The sequence below is a fragment of the Sylvia atricapilla genome, chromosome W, assembly GCF_009819655.1.
Source record: "Sylvia atricapilla isolate bSylAtr1 chromosome W, bSylAtr1.pri, whole genome shotgun sequence".
NCBI classification, from domain to species: domain Eukaryota; kingdom Metazoa; phylum Chordata; class Aves; order Passeriformes; family Sylviidae; genus Sylvia; species Sylvia atricapilla.
The window spans coordinates 2818179-2843477 of NC_089173.1; the positions used below are offsets into that span (position 1 = coordinate 2818179).

General features: G+C 43.7%; 1 protein-coding gene across 1 annotated transcript in view; it reads right to left on the reverse strand.

Moving 5' to 3' along the window:
- Nucleotides 1-24992, reverse strand: part of LOC136373323 (transitional endoplasmic reticulum ATPase) — a 41101-nt gene extending 16109 nt beyond the window's left edge. Inside the window, exons 1-12 of the mRNA XM_066338218.1 lie at nt 24810-24992; nt 20255-20366; nt 18116-18288; nt 15077-15219; nt 13424-13554; nt 11585-11716; nt 11044-11146; nt 9216-9349; nt 8057-8192; nt 6967-7079; nt 6245-6409; nt 6012-6134 (exon numbers count right to left, since the gene is read on the reverse strand). Of these exons, the coding sequence (XP_066194315.1) occupies nt 6012-6134; nt 6245-6409; nt 6967-7079; nt 8057-8192; nt 9216-9349; nt 11044-11146; nt 11585-11716; nt 13424-13554; nt 15077-15219; nt 18116-18288; nt 20255-20366; nt 24810-24826 (1482 nt within the window). The 5' untranslated portion in view covers nt 24827-24992. The remainder of the gene's footprint in view (nt 1-6011; nt 6135-6244; nt 6410-6966; nt 7080-8056; nt 8193-9215; nt 9350-11043; nt 11147-11584; nt 11717-13423; nt 13555-15076; nt 15220-18115; nt 18289-20254; nt 20367-24809) is intronic.
- Between the last annotated feature and the right edge of the window lie 307 nt (nt 24993-25299).

Sequence of the window (25299 nt, forward strand, 5' to 3'; positions counted from 1 at the left end):
TTTGCTGAAATAAATGACCAATTGCAAGGCATGACTAAAATGACCTTAAAAAACAGATTTGCTTTAGATCTATTACTACTACATGAACATGGAGTATGTGGATACTTGAATTTAAACAACATTTTTTGTGTGCACATTCTGAATGTGACTGCTAAATTGGATGATCAGATAGTGAGGATAAAATCAGTTGCTGCATCTAGCAGAAAATTAAGGACAAAATTAGAAAGTAACTGGTTAAATAAAATATTTTAAGGATTTGGATTTTCTCTGAGTGGTTGGTTGGCCTCATTTTTGCAAAGCATAATTGTGAACATAGTAATAATTGTGATTATGATGTTTGCTTTAAGCTGCATAAAAACCATGATTGATAATGCAATGTAAGGAACTTATATGATGTTATTAAAAATCAAAGTGAGGCTTATGAAGGCTTGAAAAGACAAGCTTCACAAGCCTCAAAGGGCAGAATGTTACCAGATGAAAAATTGTCTACACCTGGTGAGCTAACACAATGCTTGTTCTCCAAAACCCACTAGCCTATGGAACTGCATAATGCCCATTGTGTAAGAAGGAGAACTGGAAGTTCACCAGTCTCAGTGCCCTGACAACTCGACCAGGTCAGGTGTTACATTGGGGTTCCCAATCACTAGAGACCACCAAAGAGACCCCCAGGATGAAAGAACACATGCATAAAGGGGAAGGAAAATATGTTAATGACTTCAGGGAAATTATTACCATAAGTATGTTTATTCTGAGACTATCAATGAATATGTATGTAAAATACAGTATATAAACAGAAACTTTCCTGTACTCAGTGTGCACAACTTGAGGAGGAGCTATCCCCTCATGCATCTGGCCAAATAAAGAATGCCTGCTTCTTAATGCTACATTTGCGTTAATGAGTTTTTTACTTTACCAATTTTTTGGTAACAGAATGATGTGCTGCTTGACCTTAAAGTAACAAACAGGGAAGGCCTTTTTGGAGATGTAAAGGTTGGGGGCAGCCTTGGCTGTAGTGACCATGAGATTGATGAGTTCAGTATCATGTGAGGAGGAAGCAGGGCACCAAGTAAGATTGTAACCATGGACTCCAGGAGAGCTAGCTTCAGCCTCTTCAGGGACCTTCTTGGAAGAATCCCATGGGAATAAGTCCTGCAGGGAAGAGGAGTCCAAGAGACTTGGTCAATATTCAAGCACCACTTCCTCCTAGCTCAAGAATGGTACAACCCAATGAGCAAGAAATCAGGCAAAGGGGACCCAAGCAAAAGCAAGAAACACGCAGGAGATGGAAGCAGGGTCAGGCCACTTGGACTGAATATAAAGAGGTTGTCAGAGTAAGTAGAAATGAGACAAAGGCAGCCAAGGACCACCTGGAATTAAATCTGGCCAAGGATGTCAAGGACAACAAGAAGGGCTTCTTGCCCTTCAGTAACAAAATGAAAACAGGATAATGTGGGACCATCAGTAAGTGGAGAGAGGACCCTGGTGATAAAGGATGCAGAGAAGGCAGTTACTGAACGCCTTCTTTGCATCAGTCTTCACTGACAAGACCAGCCCTCAGGGATCTCTGACCCAGGATACCAGGGTAAAGGAATGTTAAAAGGAAGACCTTCTCTTGGTCAAGGTGGGTTGGGTCAGAGAACACCTAAACAAACTTGACATCCACAAGTCCATGGGCCCTGATGGGATGCATCCACAAGTGCTGAGAAAGGTGATGGACACCAGAGCGAGGCTGCTCACGATCATCTTTGAAAGGTCGTGGTGATCAGGAGAGGTGCCTGAGGACTGGAAGAAAGCAAATGTCATGCCAGTCTTCACAAAGGGCAAGCAAGAAGACCCAAGGAGCTACCAATCAGCCTCACCTCAATCCCTGGAAAGGTGATGGAGTTCCTCATTCTGGAGGCCATCTCTATCCACATGGATGGCAAGAAGGTGATCAGAAGTAGTCAGCATGGATTCACTAAAAGGAAATCATGCTTGACCAACCTGATTGCCTTCTACGATGAAACAACTACATGGATGGATGAGGGGAGAGCAGTGGATATTGTCCACTTGGACTTCAGCAAGGCTTTTGGCACTGTCTCTCACAACATCCTCATAGGCAAACTCAGAAAGTGTGGACTGGATGAGTAGACAGAGAGGTGCATTGAGAACTGGCTGAATAGCAGATCCCAGAGGGTCATAATCAGTGGCACAGGGTCTAGTTGGAGGCCAGTCACTAGTGGTATCCCCCAAGGTTCAATACTGGGCCCAGTATTGTTAAACTTGTTCACCAATAACTTGGATGAAGGGGTAGATGCCTCCTTAGTAAGTTTGCTGACAACACAAAGCTGGGAGGAGTGGCCAATACCCCAGAGTGCTGCACAGGCCTTCAGAAGGACCTCGACAGGTTGGAAAGATGGGCAGAGAAGTGTCTGAAGTTCAACAAAGGCAAATGTAGGGGCCTGCACCTGGGGAAGAATAACCTCAGGCAGCAGTACAGGCTGGGGGTGACCTGCTGTAAAGCAGCTCTGTAGAGAAGGACCTGGAGGTCCTGGTGGACAACAAGCTGTCCATGAGCCAGCAGTGCCCTTGTGGCCAAGAAGGCAAATGGGATCTTGGGGTGCATTAAGAAGAGCATTGCCAGCAGGTCAAGGGAGGTGGTCCTGCCCCTTTACTCAGCCCTGGTGAGGCACATCTGGAGTGTTGAGTCCCATTCTGAGCTCCTCAGCACAAGAGAGACATGGAGCTCCTGAAGCAGGTCCAGTGGAGGGTGCGAAAGATGATTAAGGAACTGGAGCATCTCTCTTATGAGGGAAGGCTGAAGGAGCTGGGCCTGTTCAGCCTTAAGAAGAGACAACTCAGAGGGGACCTCATCAATGTGTATCCATATCTGAAGAGAGGATCATCAAGAAGATGGACCAAGCTCTTCTCAGTGGTGCCAAGCAATAGGATGAGAGGCAATGGGCAGAAACTGATGCACAGGAAGTTCCACCTGAACACGAGGAAAAACTTTACTGTGCAGGTGACTGAGCAGTGGAACAGATTACCCAGAGAGGTTGTGGAGTCTCCCTCACTGGAGATATGCAAGAACTGTCTGGATGCAATTCTGTGCCATGTGCTCTGGGATAACCCTGCTTGAGCAGGGGGGTCGGACCAGATGATCCACTGCAGTGTCTTCCAACCTCAACCATTCTGTGACTCTACCCCCCTGCTCTGCTCTTGTGAAACCCCACCTAGAGTACTGCATCCAATTCTAGGGCCTTTAAAATAATGATGTAGACATGCTGATGCAAGCCCAGCAGGGAGCTGATCAGAGGGTTGGAGCATCTCTCCTATGAAGACAGGCTGAGAGAGATGGGGCTGTTCAGCCTGGAAAAGGTTCTGGGGAGATCTTAGAGCAACCTTTCTGTACCTAAAGGGTGCCTACAAGAAAGCCAGAGAGGGACTTTTTACAAGTACATGTAGTGATAAGACAAGGGGGAATGGCTTCAAACTGAAGGAGGGTAGATTTAGATTAGATATTGGGAAAAAATTCTTTACTGTGAGGGTGGTGAGGCACTGGCAGAGGTTGCCTAGAGAGGTTGTGGACATTCCATCCCTGGAAGTATCCAAGGCCAGGCTGGATGGGGCTCTGAGCAACCTGGTGTAGTGGAAAGTGTCCTTGTCCATGTGTATTGGGTTTGCATGGCCTGGTTTTGGTAGCAGGGGGGCTACAGGGGTGGCTTCTGTGAGAAGCTGCTAGAAGCTTCCTCCATGTCTGGCAGAGACAATCCCTGGCAGCTCCAAAGACAGACACACTGCTGGGTCAAGGCTGGCCCAATTAGAAATGGTGGTAATGCCTCCATGATAACATATTTAGGAAGAAAGAAAAGTTATTGCACAGATATAATTGCAGCCAGAAAAGTGGGGTGAGAATATAAGAAGAAAAACTATGGAGACATCAAGGTCAGTGGAGAAGGATGGGGAGGAGGAGCTCCAGGCACCAGAGCTGAGATTCCTCTGCATGCCATGGGTGAAGACCATGGTGAAGCAGGCTGTCCTCCTGCAGCCCATGGAGATCAATGGGGATGTAGAGATCCACCTGCAGCCTGTGAAGGACACCCATGCTGGAGCAGGTGGACGCCTGAGAGGAGGCTGTGACCTCATGGGAGGCCCATGGAGAGAGGAGCCCTTGCTGGAGCAGCCTGTCCTTGGAGGACTGCACTTCATGGAAGAGTGATTCACGTTGTAGAAGTTTGAGGAGGACTGTTGTTCTTGGGATGGACTCACATTACAGCAGTTCACATTTAGGTGTTGCTAATGAGATGGACTCATGTTGGAGAAGTTCATGGAGAACTATCTCCCATGGCGAAGGACCCGACACTGCAGCAAGGGAATGACTCCTCTCCATGAACAGTGGAAGAAATCACAGGTAATGGACTGACCAAAACCCCCATTCCCTGTCTCCTTGCACTGCTGGGGTAGGATGTAGAGGTGGAAAGAAAGGAGGTGTGGGGGGAAGGTGTTTTTTTATGGGTTCATTTTACTTCTCATTGTCCTGCTCTGATTTTGTTAGTAATAAATTCAATTCATACTCTAATTAGAGCCTATTTTGCCCACGATGGTATTTGATGAGTGATCTCTCCCAGTCCTTATCTCAACTCATGAACCCTTTATTAAATTTTCTCTCCTCTGGCCAGCTGCAGAGGGGAGTGAGAGAGCAGCTTTGGTGGGTGCCTGTCATTCAGCCAGGGTCAACCCACTACACCATGGCTGGGGGGGTTGGAATGATCTTTGAGGTCCTTTCCAACACAAATAATTTTGATTTCTGGTGGGTTAAACACAAGAGTCTGCCTTCTCAGTGCCACTGGTGTTTTTAAATGGGCACTGTTTTGAAAAGCATCACAGCTAAATTGTAAAGCCTATGAACTAAGTACCAGTTCAGGTAGTTTTCCAGCACATTTAACCCCAACTTCAGTCTGCCCTGCAAAAGAAAATGAGAACAGCTAACTCATTATCTAACCTATTTTCTCTGCCCTCCAAAGACAGTCAAGATGTCTGATGTGAGCATTTATCCTTCCAACACGATCAGAGATAGGTGATGATTTTAATGCCAAAAGTTAGATTGAAAAGTAGATTTTTTTATTCACAGACAGGCTGTTTCTACAGTGCAACTGAAAGCAGGGATATATCAAACCCAAACCACTCCAATTCCACAGACCGTTCATGACTTTGTTCCAGCTTCTCCTTTCATAGAAGGCTTCACAGTTAACTTCTCACTTCTATGCTAACACTGATGCAAACACTTCAGAGGCTCTCTGCATGACAATCTTCATCTACTTTCTAGCATATTAAAGCCATCACATAATGGGATTCTTGGCAGCAGTGCTATTGCTAGTCTCTACTTAAGAGACGCAGAACTGCTGCTGTTCCTGCATGTAGCACAACACCCACCCAAGATGTCCCTGTAGACTCAGCTCAGGAAAGCCTGATTCTGCTTCCCAGCACCTCCCTCTCCCCAGGTTTTCTAAGATGGAACAGCATGATATTTTCAGTCCATTATAACAAAATACCACAGAAACTTTGCATTTACCCTGGTCACAGCCCAAACAGAAATGTGCAGAGGTTCTGAATTTTATTATTGTCCTGGTTCCGGCCAGGACAGGGTACCACCTCACATCATGCAGGGGGGAGAGGGGAGGGGGTCCCTTTCAGTCAGGTAGTGTGAAGCAAGCATCAGGGATAATGTCATGTTCTGTATGGTGAGCACTCACGTGTGAATAATTTGCCTGTCCTGTACACTGTTATTAATACTGTTCATTTTCTTATCTCATTGCTGTTTCCAGTAAATTGTTCTTATTTCAACCCACTATCTTTACCTTTTGTATCTTCAATTCTCCTCTCCATCCTGCCACAGGGGAGAGGGGAGTGAGTGAGCAGCATGTGGTTTGGAGTGTTTCAGTGGGAACACTAAATTGGGGAATACCATTCCTAAACCATGACAATTATTATTTTTCAAGCTGACTAGGCAAAAATCCATTGGAAACCCTTACCTGTACAAGTTCCTGGAGTTCTCTCTTTACATCTTCTAGACCACCAATATCTTCCCAGGTAACTTGTGGCACCTCCACCACAGTCTCCCTAAGAGCAGAAGGGTTGCTCTGGCTCAGAGCCCACTGTTGTTAGAAGAAACAGCATTATATCAATCCTAACACTTTATGTTCACTTGCTTCAGATAAGCAATTAGACATTGCACACAAAAGAAAGAAGGGCACTCCTGCATTACCCTGAAGTCATCCATGGTCACAGCCAGTGAGTTCATCACTTCAGCATCAATGGTTTCATCTTCTAGGTCTATGAGATCCATCTTCTTTCTGATAGCCTGAAGAGCAGCTTCTGAGCAAAGAGCAGCCAAGTCAGCACCAACATGGCCATGGGTCTCGTTTGCCACCTGAAAGCAGAGCACTATGACTCTCAGGAATACAAGCAAGCACTCTGCAAGGGCAATGCATGCTCTGGTCTCTCCAGAGGTGCAACAAAACTCTGAAGGACAGAAACATCAGTGCTTTGCTGCAAATTCAAGATAAGTGCTATCACATATAGCAGCCAAGGATACTGCTGTTCCACCTCCTACTTGAGAACAAAGTTGCAACTGGAATAGATAGTGTGCAGAAAGATAACCCTAAGGAATGCAGTTCTTCATTCAGGACAGAGATTAAATCCATCCAGTATTAACACAATGTTCAGCCAGCTCTGTGAGTGCTGTTTCAGGTTTGCTTTATTTTTAAAGAGAATGCCACAGCAAACAAACGCAGGACAGTGGCAAGGCACTTTCAGACTGGACTGATATGCATTTGTTTCACTTAGCCACAGCATTCTTAACTAGCAAGTGAAGATTTTTGGTCACTGGTAATCTAGTTAGAAGGAAGCCCAGAGATCACATATTTGCCCAGTTTCACGCTGTCCTAAATGAGCAGAGACAAACTTTCCTAATAGCATGTTACTCACCTGTTCCAGATCCACATCATCAGCCAGTTTCATATTTTTTGTGTGAATCTGCAGGATCTCCAGGCGCCCAGTGGCATCTGGGATACCAATATCTACCTCTCTGTCAAAACGACCTGGGAAGTACAAGCACACGTTGAGTTGCTGATTCTGCAAACTAAGGGAGCTGCAGTTGCTGCCTTCCGCTGACACAGGAACATGATGACAAGCCACAAACAATTTCAGAAAATGGCAGAGCTTTGAGTTTCTCTGCAGCATCAATCAGCACAGTAGCAGAGTCAGATCAGAGAAGGCAGAAAGGCTTATACCATTTAGGGAAAGTGAGACTACTACATTAAGTAGAGTTCAGGATTAGATAAACAGAGAATTTCTGGTTTTTTCCAAGCCTCATTTATAGGAAAATATGCCATCCTGACCAACACACCATGGGACATTTTTATTTATTCCTATCTTTGTGTCCACAAATACTGAGAGTCTAAATTTTTCAGAACTTTCACAGCAGTACCCAAGTGGTAAAAAACATGAACTGTCTGAATATCTCGGGAGGCAGGAAGCTCATATATTACTGCAATATTAACTAGGGCGTGTACATCTATTTTCTTCTTCCAGCTATAGCTGTGCATTCAAATGCCTCACTAGCCATTCAAGAGGCCATTTTTCCTGCAAATTTGACTTTACCAATTGGTCATACAACATTCATTTACACTGCAAAGTTTTGAAAACCTGAATCTCAGAAACTACCAGACTTCTCATCAATAAAAGATAAATGGGACAATTCAAAGCCTCCTGCAACCTGAGGCACAAACAACCCCTTAAGCATTTACTCCTGAAATAGCCTCACCTAATTGATGCAGTGAAAAAATGTGCTACCCTCTAAGTATTTCATTATTTCTACAAGTTCTAATCTAATAAAGCACAAAAGATTATACTAAAGGCTGAAATCTAGAAATTAATTTCAAACAAGTAGCTGAAGAGAAGCTTATATAACACATAAGATGCTTAATATTAATTTCTACTCAATCTTTCCAAGGACCCTGAAACACAGTGGATAACAAATTATCTGATACACAAAAAAGATAGCAGTCATGGTTACCAAATCGCCTGAGAGCTGGGTCAATGCTGTTAGGTCTGTTGGTGGCTGCCATAACAATCACATGTGCTCTCTGTTTCAGTCCATCCATAAGAGTCAGCAGCTGAGACACGATGCGACGTTCCACTTCTCCATGTGTCTGTGGAGAGAGAAAGCAATAATTAGACCAAAAGCTCTAAAACACAGCACAGGAGCTAGTATGTAGATGCTGAATGCGAGAAATCAGGCAGCAGCACAGTGTCTGTGTGAAACTAAGTCACACAGATCACTCACACTGGCCTGAGAAATCGTGGCCTGAGAATATTTGTGAGGAGGAATTCAAACAGTCCTTGGAGAAAGTAAAACAACCCTTGCAGATGTTGCTTGTCTCCCTGTCGTTTACTTGCAAATGATTGAGGGGTGTTGTTCCTAACTGTCCAATGATGGTGATGTGTTGGTTTGCTGGCCAATGAAGCTTTATTCTCTCGGAACTGTCTATAAAAGAAGATTTCAAAGAGTAAAGATCGCTCTCACTTGCTAACAAGCCTGAGAGCCTGTGTGTCATTTTCTATCACTGTTCCTAATTAGAGCGACACTAGTACTGCACCAAAACAGACATACAATAGACATGAGCTGTTAAGAAACATTGTGAACTACATCAGATTCTTCTGATACCCAAATTCTGACATCCAACTGCTGTAACGGAATTCCTCAGAGATCGAGAACATGAATTATATCTGGAATGAAACTTGAACAATTCCAGACTGGGCCCTTTGGCCTGCAGGCCACAGTGACGCAGTTAGAAATTCACAGTATATATTAAGGTGTTTTGGGAAGTAATGGGTTTCTAAATGTAGAATTGTAGTTCTAACACTTTAGCCACCTTAAGACTTAGATAAATAAGGGTTGTTTGCATTCTTTGTGTAGCCTGTAACTGTAAACTATGTGGTAAACCTATATAACTTGCCGCAGGCAGATAATAAATGGGAATTCGACATGGAAGCCAGATCGGTTGAGATGTGTCATTTGTCCTGTCCAACCTCCTAATAGTTAGGGACCCTTGCTACAAACTGCTTTCAAGCATTAAGTTAAATACTGCTTTACCCTGTAGTCAAAGGCAGAGACTCATGACAGCTGCTACCAAAAAGGATGTACTCCTTTACTTTCTAAAAACTTTCTTTACCTTCTCTCTTTTAGGAGCAATGGCATCCAGTTCATCAATGAAGATGATGGCAGGAGCATTCTTCTCTGCTTCTTCAAAGGCTTTCCTCAGGTTACTCTCAGACTCACCAGCCAGCTTGCTCATGATCTCAGGACCTAAAAAAATAACAACTGTGGCACCCAGAAGAGAGGCAGCTAGCCCCAAAAACCTCATCTCCTCTCAAAGAATAAATAATAAAAAATGTGTAAGCACATTAATTCCAGAAGGAAGGGCAGCATTCCTCTGAGATCTACAATTGATGAACACTAATGCAGGCTCACAGATTTATTCCTTTTTTTACAGATTTTCCATCATGCTGAAGGGAGTGGTAATGAAAAATAAGTATGCTTCTAAAGGATCCAAGAAAAAGAAACCTGACCCTTGGAACTGCAAGGCTGCCAGCTGACTGAAGCAGGCCAGCTGCAGAGACACTGGTACGAGCAAGTACTAAGAATGTTTCATTACAGGTAACTCACCAATTCATATCAGCTTCATCTACAACACTGCAGCTCCGTGCTTGGAACTAGCAGGCAGAGAATGCATTGCTAACTCTGACAATGTTATTTTTTATTATGCAATAGAAATACAAGTGTCTAAAGAAATGTCCAGCTCATTAGCATGCAGTAACACCTTCCACATACTTAGAAAGAATATGACAAGGACAACATATTTTTAAAACCAGTCCATTTATATTTGATATCTTGAGATATAAAGCAAGTCGCTTCCCTACTGCTGCTCACTGCTATACTGTGCTATATACTTCTTTGCTTTCACCTTCATGGGTTTAAGTGACTGAAATCAGAGAAGAAAAGCATCACTCCTTAAGTACAAATGTTCAGTTATTCCAACACTGAATGTAAAATGGCACACAAAAGCACTGAGGAAAAGTCACAGTCTGATCCTTACAGGACATAAACCAGCATCCACCTCAATTGCTACAGGTGAAGAGTGATCAATAGGAGGTTCTGTCACTTGTAGCTAAGTCCCAAGGTACTCATATGTTGCAGAGTTTTTAATATTTGGAATAAGGTGTGAGCAATTCCAGACTGGGCCCTTGGCCTGCAAAACATGTAGGCCTTTGTGGCGCAGCAAAAATTTCACCCCTCTCCCTTAAGGTGTTCCAGGTTCTAACAGGTGTTCATATGTAGTTTTAAAGTGTTAATACAGAAGCCTCCTTAAGGCAGTAAATGTGTACATTTTTTAAGTGCCTTGTAATGTCAATAAAGTCGCAAGAGAATAAATATGAATGACAAACAATAAACGTCAGTGCAGCATGAAACATGGCAACTGTGTGCATGTCGTAGCTCAATCCGACCCCTCAAAAGGGACCCCAACTTCACTCATAGCTTTCAGGATAGTTCCTCACAATTAATGTTATATGAAACAGAACAGGTCTTGTGCTTTACTTGAGGGAGAAACAAATCCACAGCAGATCAGCTTCTCTTCTGAATGGAACATGCTGGCAGCAACAGAAACAAGTGCCCTGCACCCATATTCATAGAATGACACCACTCCCAGCTCTGCCCTCACCAACATGTGAACACTAAGCCAGACAGACTCCAGATCCCTGTATTACAAAGCTGTCTTTCCAACGAGCCAGCTACAAAACAATCAAGCTTAAGGGAAGTGCCATTACAGACACTTCCACACAAATGGCCTCCAAGTGTCCCCAGATGCACACTTCAAAGAGGTAAAGAAAGATTTCAGGGATACAGCATGTCTCTACAAGCCCTATTAACAGCATTCCTTACCATAAGATAGACAAAGGAGCACACAGCAGATCTGGGGCCAAAGCAGCCACAAAACTTACCATTGATCAGGAAGAAGAAAGCCCCTGTTTCGTTGGCCACTGCTCGGGCAATCAGTGTTTTACCAGTGCCAGGAGGACCATACAGCAGGATCCCACGTGGAGGCTGAGGACAAAGGCGAGAGATTTAGGTGGTGAGTATCTAAATGTCTAAATAGATTCACAGCGAATCTGTAAGCATTTGATAAGGCCAGTCTGAAATTGTGATGCAATCTCATGCAACAGCTGCCATGTCAGCATTGCTATCAACACCCTTACTACTTCACACAACACACAACAAAAAACCTGCCAGTAACTGGCAGTGCTGATTCAAAGGATCCCTCTGCTTTACAAGTTGTCAGTACTTTAATCTGTGTCCAAAATATGTAAGGAAATACTTTCCTAACACCAGCATTTAAAAAAACCCCAAACATAAGCAAACCAAACTCCCCCCCTAAAAACTCCAAATTACTTATTCTCCCCTCCCAGTACCTCATGAACCTCTGATATCAAGTCATCTTCAAGGACAAGCCCACTCATCCACCTGGTGCACATGGGGACATACCTTCACCCCTATGGCCTTGAAGAGAGCAGGGTGTCGGAGAGGAAGTTCCACCATCTCTTTGATTTGAGCCAGCTGCTTCCGGCAGCCACCAATGTCATCATAGCCCACTTCATTCAGTGACTCCTCTTCATCCTACCCATGAGGAAATACATTAAACATCTGAGTTAAAACAGTAGCTCAACAATCCATCCTGGTCTACAAAACCCAGGTTTTTGCTCATTGCCATTTCTTTGATGTGTTGAGATTCTCATTTTCAAGTCTTCCTGGTATCTTCTACAATTGTTTCTTAGCTCTCTCTTTCCAGATATGCAGAGGGAAATTCCTCACTGAAGCCTACCCTCTTGAATGACAGCCTCTGCTGCCAGGGCCCCTACAGACTAGTGCAAAACAAGTTGTGTGACCCTCTGATTTGGCTAGCAATGATAAGACAATGAAACCCAGTATAAAATATACTTATTCCTTAAACTCTAAGTGGCATTTCTAACTACCTAACATACCCTAGCTACCATACAGTTCTCCAACATAGTGTTTTCTCTTGGGATTGACTCAAATTAACAAAAAATGTTACGATCCAGATGTGCAGATAAGACCACCAGTAACCAATCCTTTCAGTACAGCTGTATAGCATCTGTTCATTTGGCTGTCCAAATTTCTACTGGCCTTAGTTATCTGTAACATTAGGCCATGCTAAAATCAAATAACCCAGCCTGGAATCTCAGAGGGGCTCAGTCAGAGTCCCACAAACTGGAACTACTACACTTGAAGCAGGTTGCTCAGGCTCTAGCCCTATCAAGTGCTGAAGGTCTCCAGGTCTGGAGGTTCCTGTCCTCTCCAGGCCTTGTTCCAGAGTCTGAAGAAGCCTTTTTCCATTGGGAATTTTCCTTGATCCAGCTTGTGTTATTGCTTCTAGTCCTGTCCCTGGGTGCAGCTCTTGGGAGAGCCTGATTATCCACACTTTCCCATCAGGCAGTTGCCAGTAACCCTGAACCTTTGCCTTCCCTTCTCCATGCTGCATCAACCCACTCCCAGCTGTTCCTCATTCATTCTGACCTCCAGCTCCCTCATCAATTTTGGTGGCCTTGGCTGAACTTGCTCCTGTCTCTGTTGTGTCCTGAAGAACCCAAACTGGACTCATCTAGTGCCCAGACACGGCCTTACAAGTGTCAAATAGAGGTGAATTTTTCAAAAGGCAGAGCTAGCTACAAACTAAGACTCACCCTGATCTGCAGGCAGTAAAAAGGCACTTACTTTATGAAGCATACAACCACCTTAGCCCATTTCTGAGATTTCCTACTCTGTAACAGTAAGGTGGCCAAGACCTGACAGACAATCCACTCAGGCTGCCTTAAGCTTGGGACACTCAAGGCTAGACACCTTAAGGGACTGGGAGGAAAAAAGAAAAAAAATTCCATAATTTAGATTTCAAATTTCTCACTGAAAATTTACCAATTGCTTTCTTTTCACATGACATGAAATTTAGCAACACTGTAAGCCCTCCCTGCTATGTATCAAGGGAAATTTGGAATTAAAAGATGAATCTAAGTCCAGCATGAGATATATGAAAGCAGTTGCAAAAGAGCTGCTGCCAAAGTATGACATCTTGTCAGCAAACCTATGCACTGGTGGTATCTCAGCATATGAGGAAGAATACTGGAAGCACATTTCTCTGACTATCTTCAGCAGCAGCTCATCTCCTGAAACCAGAGGTTTTAATCATTACATTCAATACACAAAATGCCAAAACAGGAACTGCAAACACTGCTGCTCTTAAGGAGTGTCACTAAAACAGATTTCAGACAGAGGGGATTCAGTAGATCTGCACAGCAGGATTCTGCTCACCTCTCTTTTGATGGGCTCTCCCTCACAATGGATCACTGTGTCCGGAGCCACTATGCAATATGGGCTTGGATCTGTCTCCACCACTTTGAATTCCACTGCACGCATCCCTCCACGCACCAAGAAGATGTCACCTATAAAACCCCACATTTCAGTAGCCAGCTGCAAAATGTCAACACTTGTACTACCAGCAGCCCCAGAGGACAAGGAAGTGGGTTACACAGGTATACACTGCTGGCATTTTTAACACTGCTCTGCATTTTAAAATCAAGAGCTGCATGTACTGTGACCACTCAAGCACTATCAAATTTCATTGAGAAACAAACAGCAAACAAAACAAGCAAACAATAGAAAAATAATATGCTGCTTAAATACAAAACACAAAGGCAAGGAATCATGTTTCTTTTCCATCCAGTTTCAATTTAACATTTCTAAAAATGGCAAAAAACCTTGACTTAATCTAAATTAATACTGAGGTTGTTATAACTAGACTGGTTGTCTCCAGAAATAGAATAATATATGATACTGCACTATGAATCCTAGGTAAACTGGACTACAGAAGCTGGATAAATTCAACTTGTGTATATATTTTATTAGGACCTATTTGTTCCAGCAGAAGTGCTACTAGCACAACTCTAAATGTATGTTTGTTTTTTTAATGCACTTTCTCAGTTATTAATTTAGATATTTTGGAAAAAGTGCATTTAGTCAGGGTGCCAGCTAGTATATCTAACCCATTGATTAATATGTGGGCAACTCCCCAATCCCATTAAGTGGGAGCAACTCAGGAGAAAAAAAATCTCATTAAACTGAGTTCTACCTAAACCTTTTTTGATGTCCTCCCATCCCATGTAGCAAAAAACCACAGGAGAATGTCCTGGTTTTGTCTGGGATAAGAGTTCATTTTCTTCTCAGTAGCTGGTACAGTGCTGTATTTTGGATTCAGTATGAGAATAATGCTGATAACACACTGATGTTTTGGCTGTTGCTGAGCAGTGCTTACCCTGAGACAAGGGCTTTTCAGTGTCTCATGCTCTGCCAGTGAGGAGCTGCACAAAAGATACTAGGAGGGAGCATAGCTGGGACAGCTCATCTGAACTGGCCAAAGGGATATTCCACACCACAGAATGTCATGCCCAGTATATAAACTGGGGAGAATTGCCCAGAAGCCACATATCATAGCTCAAGGACAGGCTGGGCATCAGTCAGCAGGTGATGAGCAATTTTATTGTGCATCACTTGTATCTCTTGGGTTTTATTCCTCCTTCCCTCTCTCTCACCAATTATTATTACTATTATTATAATTAATATTATTAAACTGTTCTTATCTCAACCCATGAGTTTTACTTTTTTTCCAATCCTCCTCCCCACTGGGAAAGAGGGAGGAGGTGTGAGCAAGCAGCTGCATGGTACTTAGTTGCTGGCTGAGATTAAACCATGACAGAGAACTATCAAACTGCTCTACCAGCCAGCAACAGATATCACTCTTCTGAAGTTTAGGGAAAAAATTAAACCCACAACAGCAAAATCTTACTCTACAGTTGTCAGTCTAATGCTCCATGGAGATCTGTACAAGCTTCCAGAAATTCTTTTTCTTTGGTATCAGGACTAGCCTGCATTCACTGCCATCAAGACTTCAATAACAGGTGCTATTACCTTTCCTGATGGGTCTGTAAGCTTCCAGGAAATATGGCTTGAGATAGACCTCAAACAGATTCCCTGTGATCCCTTCTACTGTGTCATCAATTGGTAACACATGGATACGTTTGCCATATTTCACATCTGGGCAAGGCTGGATGCTGCAACAGAAGAAAACTCCAGTTAACCATATCGTGCTGGACTTAAACCCAAGTTTGGGAAAGGCAGTGATGTCCCTTCTCAGGCCAGTATAAATGCCAGAAAGGACCCTCCAAAGCCCTGGTGAGACTTCCCATGTACATAAGAATGCTGAAAAGGCAAAAATCATGCCCATCAAAGAGCTAATCTTCCAAACATATGCTTTCCTTCACTCCTCTCAGCCCTATCCAAAACTGCTGGAGGGTTTCATACTATCTCTGTCCGTCCCGTCCGTCCCCCCCCTTCTGTAGCTCCCCTTTGCTGTCCCCAAGATACATTCACAAGTTACTAATGCAGCTTCAAGCCCTGTAAGAGTCATGAGCCAACTTTTGTTTCAACACATGCTCCTGCATGTGGGTCAGGGCAATCCCAAGCACAAGTACGGGCTGGGTGGAAATTGGATTGAGAGCAGCCCTGCTGAGAAGGACTTAGGGGTGTTGGTGGACAAGAAGCTTGACATGACTTGGTAATGTGCACTTGCATCCCAGAAACCAACTGTGTCCTGGACTGCATCTAAAGCAGCATGGTCAGCAGGTCAAGGGAGGGGATTCTCCCTCTTTGCTCTTGAGACCCCACCTGGAGTATAGTGTCCAGCTCTGGCCCCCCCAACATAAGGAAGTCATGGACCTGTTGGAGCAAGCCCAGAGGAGGCCACAAAGATGGTAAGAGGGCTGGAGCCCCCCCCCCATGAAGAGAGGCTGAGAAAGTTTGGGCTGTTCAGCATGGAGAAGAGAAGGCTCCAGCAAGACCTTATAGCACCTTCTGGTACCTGAAAGGAACCTACAGGAAGGCTGGAGGGACTTTTTACAAAGGCATGCAATGACAGGACAAGGAGGAATGTCTTCAAACTGAGAGAGAGATGATTTACATTGGATAATGGGAAGAAAGTCTTTACTTTGAAGGTGGTGAGGCCCTTGCACAGGTTGGCCAGAGAAGTTGTGGATGCCCCATCCCTGAAAGTGTTCAAGGCCAGACTGGATAGGGCTCTGAGTAGCCTGGTCTAGTGGAAGGTGTACCTACCCATGGCAGGAAGGTTGGAAATAGATGATCTTTGAGGTCCCTTCCAACCCAAACCATTCTGTAATTCTATGAGCAACTGCTGAACTAACTGTAAGGAAAAGGGAGCTGAGGGGAAATTTTGTTCCTTCCTCTCTTCCTCATAACTTAGAATAGAGTCCCTGTTGCTGATAAACCTGATTCTGAACAAAGGTTCTCAGTACCAACTAGGGATATTCAGGTGTCTGTCAATCCCTTTTTGTGGAAATTAACATTTAGGTTAAAGTCTGAAGGTCTCTTCCCCCTTTTTAAACAAAAAATTCAGATATTTTTGAATGTAGTCCAACAGCCTACTGTAGTGACACATCAGAGCATCAAGCTGTGGCAGAGGCAGAAAGCACAAACTGGCTTTGCCAGCTAAAAATGCCTACGTGCAACTGCAGCTGAGCACGCAAGTTTCATATGCAAGTTTGTTAGAGATTATTAAATTCTTTAACTACGTGCTTTACAGTGAGGATATAGCAGAAAATTAAATGAAAAGACTGACCCACAGAAGGAAAACAGCTGACAGACTACAAGCAGGAAGAGATTAATGCATGAATCTGGATTTCAGCCAAAACCAAGCCAAATAAATTAACACAATAAGTACTTAAAGATCAGCAAGAAAAACTTTGAGGGCAAGAGGTGTGAAAATTCTCTGACCCTTGCAATGAAGCCAAGACAATCAGCAACACATTTGAAAGGCTAAGAACCATTACAGACACAGTGCAAGCAGAGAAGGGGATAGCACCAGCTGAACTGTCACACTAGAAATTACTCAAACAGTAACCTCATATAGGGTTAAAGTAAGGATTCACCTTTATTTTAAATCCACAGACTAGCTCAAAGCACTGTTCTCTTCCAACTACAATCATGGTTAAAACTTGCATTTTCCAGTGGTAGAGAGATGGGTGGAACAGACTTGTTCCTCTTCTCTACAGCTCATATGAAACACATTTTGTTTTTAAAGATTATTTCAGATATCACGCCAGGAAGTCTAGCGTCAGAAACCAGGCTCCAATTTTCCCAGAACATGCACAATATTCCATATTAGAAAAATGCTCAGGAGAAATAACTGTCTGCTCTCACATATCTAAACCTGCAAATTAGCATTTTTATGTTTAAGAAATGCTGACATATATTTTCTTTCCACTCCCATCATAGAATGGAACCTGCCTCCTGTAAACAAAAAAATAACCTTCAATGCTTTCCTACTCCCTTCTGCAAGCATTGTACAAAATTTCTGCAACACTTCAAGCATTCCTAATTTTAAAATTATTTTATAACAAAATTTGAAATATAAACAATCTTCAGGGATTTTAATCTTTATATTTGACTGCTTCAAGTTTTAACTTCTGTTAATTATAGGGCAGCTCAGTGCTTGAGCTAGCCATACTATAAGATCAATTACAGTGTTGCTTACTAGTTTTCAGTTATCTTGCAAACATTAAAAATTTAGATGGAAAAAACTTGTGAATTCATTTGACAATGTAAATTTGGGAAGAATACTATGACAACAGTAGGGTAATTCAACTAATTTAATGACAGGACCAGGGCTTGTGAAGGTCCCAAAGAGTCTTCAAGAATCTTAAGCATAATTTTTTTAGTACTAATCTGAATATGCATACAGCCAGAAACACATGCAAAAGTAAACTGAGATCCCTGATGTAAGACACACACTTGAAAACATTTCTGTGACTTGCTCCAGAAGATGCAAGAATACTTCCTGCAGGACCCTGCCTCTGCTACAGACCAAAACAATTCAAAGCCAGGGCACAAATAATTTAGGCAACCCAGGGATACACAACAGTTAACAGTCGTCACCTGATGACATCACCCAGGCGCACTCTCAAATTGTTTCGAACAACCCTATTCATGCGAATCTTCTCATCTGAGCAGGTATCATCTGACAGAACAATGCAGACTGCTTCTCTCCTCTTCTTTCCTTTTAGCAGGACAGTGTCTCCTCTGAACAGCTGCAGTTCATCCATTTTTGCCTGTAATCAATAACAGCATTAGAATAAATTTTTGACAAAACAACTGAAAGAAGCAGTTAGTGACCTGTTAAGCCACTTACACCTTCACAGGTCTATGGAGCCAGATGAGATTCACCTGGAAGTACTGATGGAACTGGTGGAAGAGCTCACCAAGCTGCTTGCCATCATTTATCAGCAGTCCTGGTTAACAGGGGAGGTCCCAAAGGACTGGAGGTTGGCCAATGGGATACCCATCTGCAAGAAGGGTTGGAAGGAGAATCTGGGGAACTATAGGCCTGTCAGCCTGACCTCGGTGCCCAGCAAAATTATGGAACAGATCATCTTGAGTGTGATCACACAGCAGACAGAACAACCAGGGGATCAGGCCCAGCCAGCATGGATTTAGGACAGGCAGGTCCTGCCTGACCAACCTGAACCCCTTTTCTGACCAGGTGACCTGCCTAGTGGATGAGGGAAAGACTGTGGATGTTGTCTACCTGGACTTCAGTAAAGCCTTTAACACTGTCTCCCATGGCATTCTCCTGCAGAATGCTGCAGCCCACAGCTTGGACAGGTGCACTCTTTGCTGGATTAAGAACTGGCTGGATGGCCGGGCCCAGAGAATGGTGGTGAATGGTGCTGCATACAGTTGGCGGCCAGTTACTTGTGGTGTCCCTCAGGGATCAGTGTTGGGGCCATTCCTGTTTAATATCTTTATTGATAATCTGGATGGGGAGATCAACTGCACCCTCAGTAAGTTCTCAGATGACACTAACTTAGGTGGGAGTGTCGATCTGCTGGAGGGTAAGGCGGCTCTGCAGAGGGATCTGGGCAGGCTGGATTGATGGGCCGAGGTCAACAGTAAGAGGTTCAATAAGGTGAATACTGGGTCCTGCACTTGGGTCACAACAACCCCATGCAGCACGACAGGCTTGGGGAAGAGTGGCTGGAAAGTGGACCAGTGGAAAAGGACCTGGGGGTGCTGGTCGACAGCAGCTGAACATGAGTCAGCATGTGACCAGGTGGCCAAGGAGGCAAATGGTATCCTGGCTTGTATCAGAAATAGTGGTGTGGCCAGCAGGACTAGGGAAGTGTTTGTCCCCCTGTACTTAGCACTGGTAAGGCCACACCTCTACTACTGTGTCCAGTTTTAGGCCCCTCACAAGAAGGATGTTGAGATGCTGGAACATGTCCAGAGAAGGGCAACAAGGCCGGTGAAGTGTCTAGAGAGTCAGTGATATGAGGAGTGGCTGAGAGAGCTGGGGTTGTTTAGCCTGGAGAAAAGGAGACTCAGGGGAGACATCACACACTACATCTACCTGAAAGGAGATTGTATCGAGGTGTGAGTTGGCCTCTTCTCCCAGGCAACCAGTGATAGGGTAAGAGGAAATGGCCTCAAGCTGCACCAGGGGAGGTTCAGGTTGGACAACAGGAAGAATTTCTTCACAGAAAGGGTTGTTAAGCATCAGAACAGACTGCCCAGGGAAGTGGTGGAGTCACCATCTTTGGAAGTGTTTAAGAAACAACTGGATGTGGCACTTAGTGCTATGGTTTGGTTGACATGGTGGTATTTTGTCAAAGGTTGGACTCAGTGATCTTGGAGGTCTTTTCCAACCTTAATGATTCTATGAATTCAAGCATTTGAAGGAGACTTAGTTGATTTTGGAGGATTACATCTCAGAAGCGATATACTAGATAGAGCTACAAAGACAGAGGTGTTCACTACACTAGTCAAGATCTAATCCTAAAGCCAGACTAAGGGCATAAGCTCAAGTGAATCCTAAAAGTTAGAATCAGAATGTGTTTTATCATTTATTAATAATTATTATATATTATTAATTATTTAACCCACCTCCCTCACTTGTAACTGCTGCAGCTTCTGACACAAATACTTAAGATTCACGTTGCAAAATTATATTTCAAGTTAAAAGACAGCAACAGTTTGCAAATTGCCAGATGAAATGCTTTGCTTTTATAGGTGACACACCTGGGACAGTGACACAACACTGTTGTCTTCATTGATGGCTTCATCAACAATTAATCGATTAGGCCTGTTCTTCTGCTTCAGAATAGCAGTTGATAAGTCATCGGCTTTAGAGCTGGGAGAGAAAACAGAAGTTAACAAGTCCAAGTGATATTGCTTCCCCTTTTAAACCCATCCCTGTTTTGTGCTCCATTTTCTACAGGTTTCTTTGTTGTCTTGTCTTTTAGAAACTATACTTGTTTGCAAGTGTCCTGGTTTTGTCTGGGATAAGAGTTCATTTTCTTCTCAGTAGCTAGTACCGTGCTGTGGTTTAGATTCAGTATGAGAATAATGCTGATAACACACTGATGTTTTGGCTGTTGCTGAGCAGTGCTTACCCTGAGACAAGGGCTTTTCAGTGTCTCATGCTCTGCCAGTGAGGAGCTGCACAAAAGAAACCAGGAGGGAGCATAGCTGGGACAGCTGATATGAACTGGCCAAAGGGATATTCCACACCACAGAATGTCATGCTCAGTACATAAACTGAGGAGAGGTACCAGGAAGAGGAGCCAATCTGGGTTTGGGAAGGGGGTCTGGCATCAGTCAATTTACTACTCAAATGCATACAAGCTATGAAGCTATCTATAAAAAGAAGTGGTCAGTGAGATGCTGCTGACTCTAAGATGCTTTGCCTAAAAGAATTAGTCACTCATCTGAAATCACATATAACTGCTGCCACAGAAACAAAAGTTCAAGTCTATTTAGTGCCAAATCCCAGATAAATAGGGGAATTAAAGGACAATGCTGTACCTCCCCTCACAGGAAGAGTTGTAAGAGTTTAGCCTGTCAAAGCCTATTAGTTAAACCTAGCAAGCCAGTAGAAATATACAAGTGCTTATGAAAAATGGGGTTAACATTCTTTTTTGAGATATAAGCACCTTTTCATAATACCTTCCCAGGACTTACTGCAGCTCTAGCCTACTATGCCATAAGATATGTAACAGATAATTTGTTTGCCTTGACAAAATGAAGCACACCAAACAACAAGGAAATGAAGCAAGGCAGATTAATTGATTTACTTCAAAATCTAATATAGCAAATAATTTATTTTACAAAAGAAATATGAAGTTGAATCAACTGATTCCTAAGGAGCTCTTAGAAGTTGTACATTAGCCAGCCACAATAGCAGCAGATTACTGTAACTTGCCTTGGTGGGCATCTGACTATTCTCTCAAAGCAGTCCAGATGTGCCAGTGACTAAGGCTGAAACAGAAACTTAGCAGTTTGGTTTGATTATCACAAAAAAAAAAAAAAAAAAAAAAAAAAAAAAAAAAAAAAAAAAAAAAAAAAAAAAGTCTTCCTTTGTCCTAAGAAAACAGCAAGCATCAGCAAAGAGTAGGAAGCTTTGTGGACAATGGTGCTGGATGTACAATTTGGCTCCATTTTGCTGTTTTAGGAAGAAAATAACCAGAAGAAATCAAACCTTGAATGGAAGTGGCAGAGCAAGCAGCTACACAGATAAACACAGACTGTAGCAGCAGTGCATCACTTGACATGTTCACTGCATTTTTAAAAGCCACCTTTTCCCTCTCTTCATTAAAGAGTGCAAGAAGTGAGAAATCAACATCCATCCCTTTCAATGACCATGTGAGATGCAACAGATTCATTTTCTAAACCCAAAGAAGACACAAGAAAGGCTATTGGATACATCCAGGGAGGAGCTCATGAATTCATTTCATCTTAAAACTAAAACATGGTCCTGGTAAAGTCCTAAAAGGTCTGGGATTTCCAGGAAAACTGAGAGTGCGACAAGAAAACTGAAACCAATACATCAGGCCAAACAGGATCTTGTGGTCAAAACAGTAGATAAAAACAACCACCTACTTGTAAGGACCTTGCCTCAACATTCCTGGACACTGTAAATAAATTTAGCATGTATATTTTAAAACTTGAGCTAAGGGACACCAAAAAAACAATTTAGCCTATTCAAAGTGTAAATGCAAATTATATCCTTCTGTACATTAAATGTGGATCCAAAGGCCTTTTGATAAGAAACCACTGCCAGACTTTGGCTATATAAATCATCAGTAAAACTGAGCAGCTGTCCCTCAGGATGCAGAAATTGCTGTGCAGCCTAAAAAATAGTCTGGGATACAAGATAAAAATAAATGGAAGAAGAACTGGGCAGCAAGTGGAAGCTTTTGGACCAAAACTTTCAATAAATCAAAAGTTGTATTATATATATCAGGAAAAAAAGTTCAGATACCTTCCAACACACAGCAGTGCTGAAGAGCACAGCAAGATGTCCACTTAGTTCTGCTGAATGTGAGAAAAAAAAGTTTTAGCACTGAAGAACTGAATCTGCAGTTTCCTAAGTAAGAAGCAAAAACTGGATCAGTGTTGTCAGTACATTGCTGCATTTAAAGCAATTGAAAAGCTCCGAGGCATTAAGAATGGAATAAAGCTCTCCAAGAAACACAGCATGTAAGCATCTAAATGCATGGAGTCAGCTTCAGTTATCTGACCTAACAGTTCTGCTGACAAAGAAACAAAGGTGTTAAGAAATCATGACACCTACACAGGAAAGTGATGTTATTTCTCTTACAGACAAGAGTAAGGACTTTGACAGACAAGCACTACCCATCTTCCAATACCAACTTAGAATATTATCATCACTATTTGCTATCATTGCATCTCTCCTGGGGGTTCATAAAATCATAGAATGGTTTGGGTTAGAAGGGATCTCAAAGATCATCTAGTTCCAGCCTTTGGCCCTGGAAGTGTTCAAGATCAGGCTCGATGAGGCATAGACCTGCTCTAGCAAGAGGTGTCCCTGCCCATGGCAGAGGTTGGAACTACATGATTGTTAAGGTCCCTTCCAACCCAAACGATTCTGTGATTCTACAATTACATCACTTCACTTTTCTGTGTCAGAGCTCTCCTTGTTCAGCATGTGATAATGCCCAGAGGCTATGCATTGTGGTAGACAGTATGAAGAGTGAGATCAGAAAGTAGTTACTGAATCTACTGAAAACAACTACAAACCTTCAGAGCTCCACATAAAGTAGGGAACTAACTTGTTCCTGCATGTCTATGTTAAATATACAATGAAAAGTCACCGACTCAAAATTATTCCAGCTTTAGTAACAAAAGTGAAAACAGTCATGCCTCCTGTATGCTGGTGTACCTTTTTATCAATACCTTCATGAACTCACTTCCTAGATAAAACCTGCCAGTGTTTGTTTACCATCCTGAACATCCTAATTACAGTCGGAACTACTTTCTTTGGGTAAGTATTAAAAAAAAAATCCCTTGAAGTAAATGAGTGGAATATCTGATGATTGCAGCCCCTTACTGGAACACCACATGACAATCAAGTAGCGAGTTCATACCCATGCTCAAGATGTCAAATTCTTTCAGACAGGTATGCACACAAATCCAAGAATCTCTTCAGAAACACTATTAGGTCTTGCAATGCTATACTCTGTGCTAAAGCTCAATTTGGCAGGATGGCTGCCAACAGCATTGACCCAAAAATTGTAACTAAGGAGTAACTGTTTTCCAGTTGTACAGGAACTTTTTTTGAATCCTGTGTGGTGAGAATAACTTGGCAAAAACATAAATTTCTTTTTAAAAACATTGCTCACCTCAGACTCAAATTGCACTTTTGAGACCATCACTTCCATTACAAGCTCTACCACAGACCTTAAATTCTTGGCACACCTTGCTGGAACTGACTTAATAAGACCAAGTGGATCTAAATTGCAGAAGTTGCAAAAGAAAAGGAGAAGATAAACCAGACACTAAAGGGACTGAAAGAGCCTCTGGTGAAGCCAACAAGTTACTTGAAGTATTCATGGATTTGGAAATTAGATTTAGGTTTTATTTTTACTCCTCTCAACGGACTGTGAAGTGACTTGCACACCTGGGCTGGGAGCAGAGGCCAGTATTACTCAACTGACTTTTGAGGGGCACAAAATATGATCCTCAGCCTGGAACTGAAGACAGTGAGGCAAGACACTGGAGACAAAAATATAGCTGATTGCCTGCACTGCCACAGGGGCCAGTCCGGTACAACAAATCTTCCTTTTCAATGCCAAGTCTCTTCCAGCCCCGATCCGAGGGCCGCTGTGGACCTGCGGGGAGAAGACCAGGAGACGCTTCTTCCTCCTCACGTCCCGGCCAGCCGCTCACCCCAGCGCTCTGGGCTCTGGAAAACAAAGCCTTCCCTGGCTAAGGCCTAGCCCAAGCAAGACGGCCCAGACCAGGCCTCGCCCCTCATTACTCAACACTTCCCGAGGAGGCCCGGTAGGCGAGGGGCGGCGGCACCAGGGCCCCGCTGCGGACAAGCTCCTGGCTGGGCAAACACGAAGAGCAGCCCATCCCCCTCCCGGCCCCACCCCCACTTCCTCAGAACCTGAATGACACAGCGGGATCGGGAGAAGGATCGGGCCCGCCGTCGGGCCCAGCCTGGGGAGCGCCGCGAGAAGGCGAGGTGAGGAGAGATAGGCCGAGCCGGGCCCAGCACCTCCGCAGCCGGGCCTAGGCCGCGGCCTGCCGGCGGACGGCCCACACTTACTCGGATCCTGAGGCCATAGCGCTGAGAGGAAAAGAGGCGAGGCGGGCGGCAGCAGCTCCTCAGGACGGGGGACGGTAGGTGTCGGACAGACTCGCAGAAGCGATGGTACGTCAAGACGCTTCGCGCTGACTGAACCTCAGAACCGACTCATCGGAAAAGGAAACCCCGCCTCGCGCTGCCTCACCGGCGTAATAACAGCATGCGCTGACCAATCGGAAATTTCGTCCGGCCACCATCTCAGCCAATCGGAAAGGTGGAAGCGAGGGGACGAGGAAAAAAAAACAACGCGCACTCTCTCTCCTCCGTCCCGCTCCTATCCTCCTCCCAATCATCACGAGCCAATAGCAACACCCGTCAGTCAATTGCAGCCCCTTCCTTGCCGTGGCTATTCTACAGGGCAATACGGGTCGAGCAGCCAATGGCAAAAATCCACCAACGCGAAAATCTAGGCGGAAAGTCCCACTACGACAGCCATCCGAGCTACCCTCGC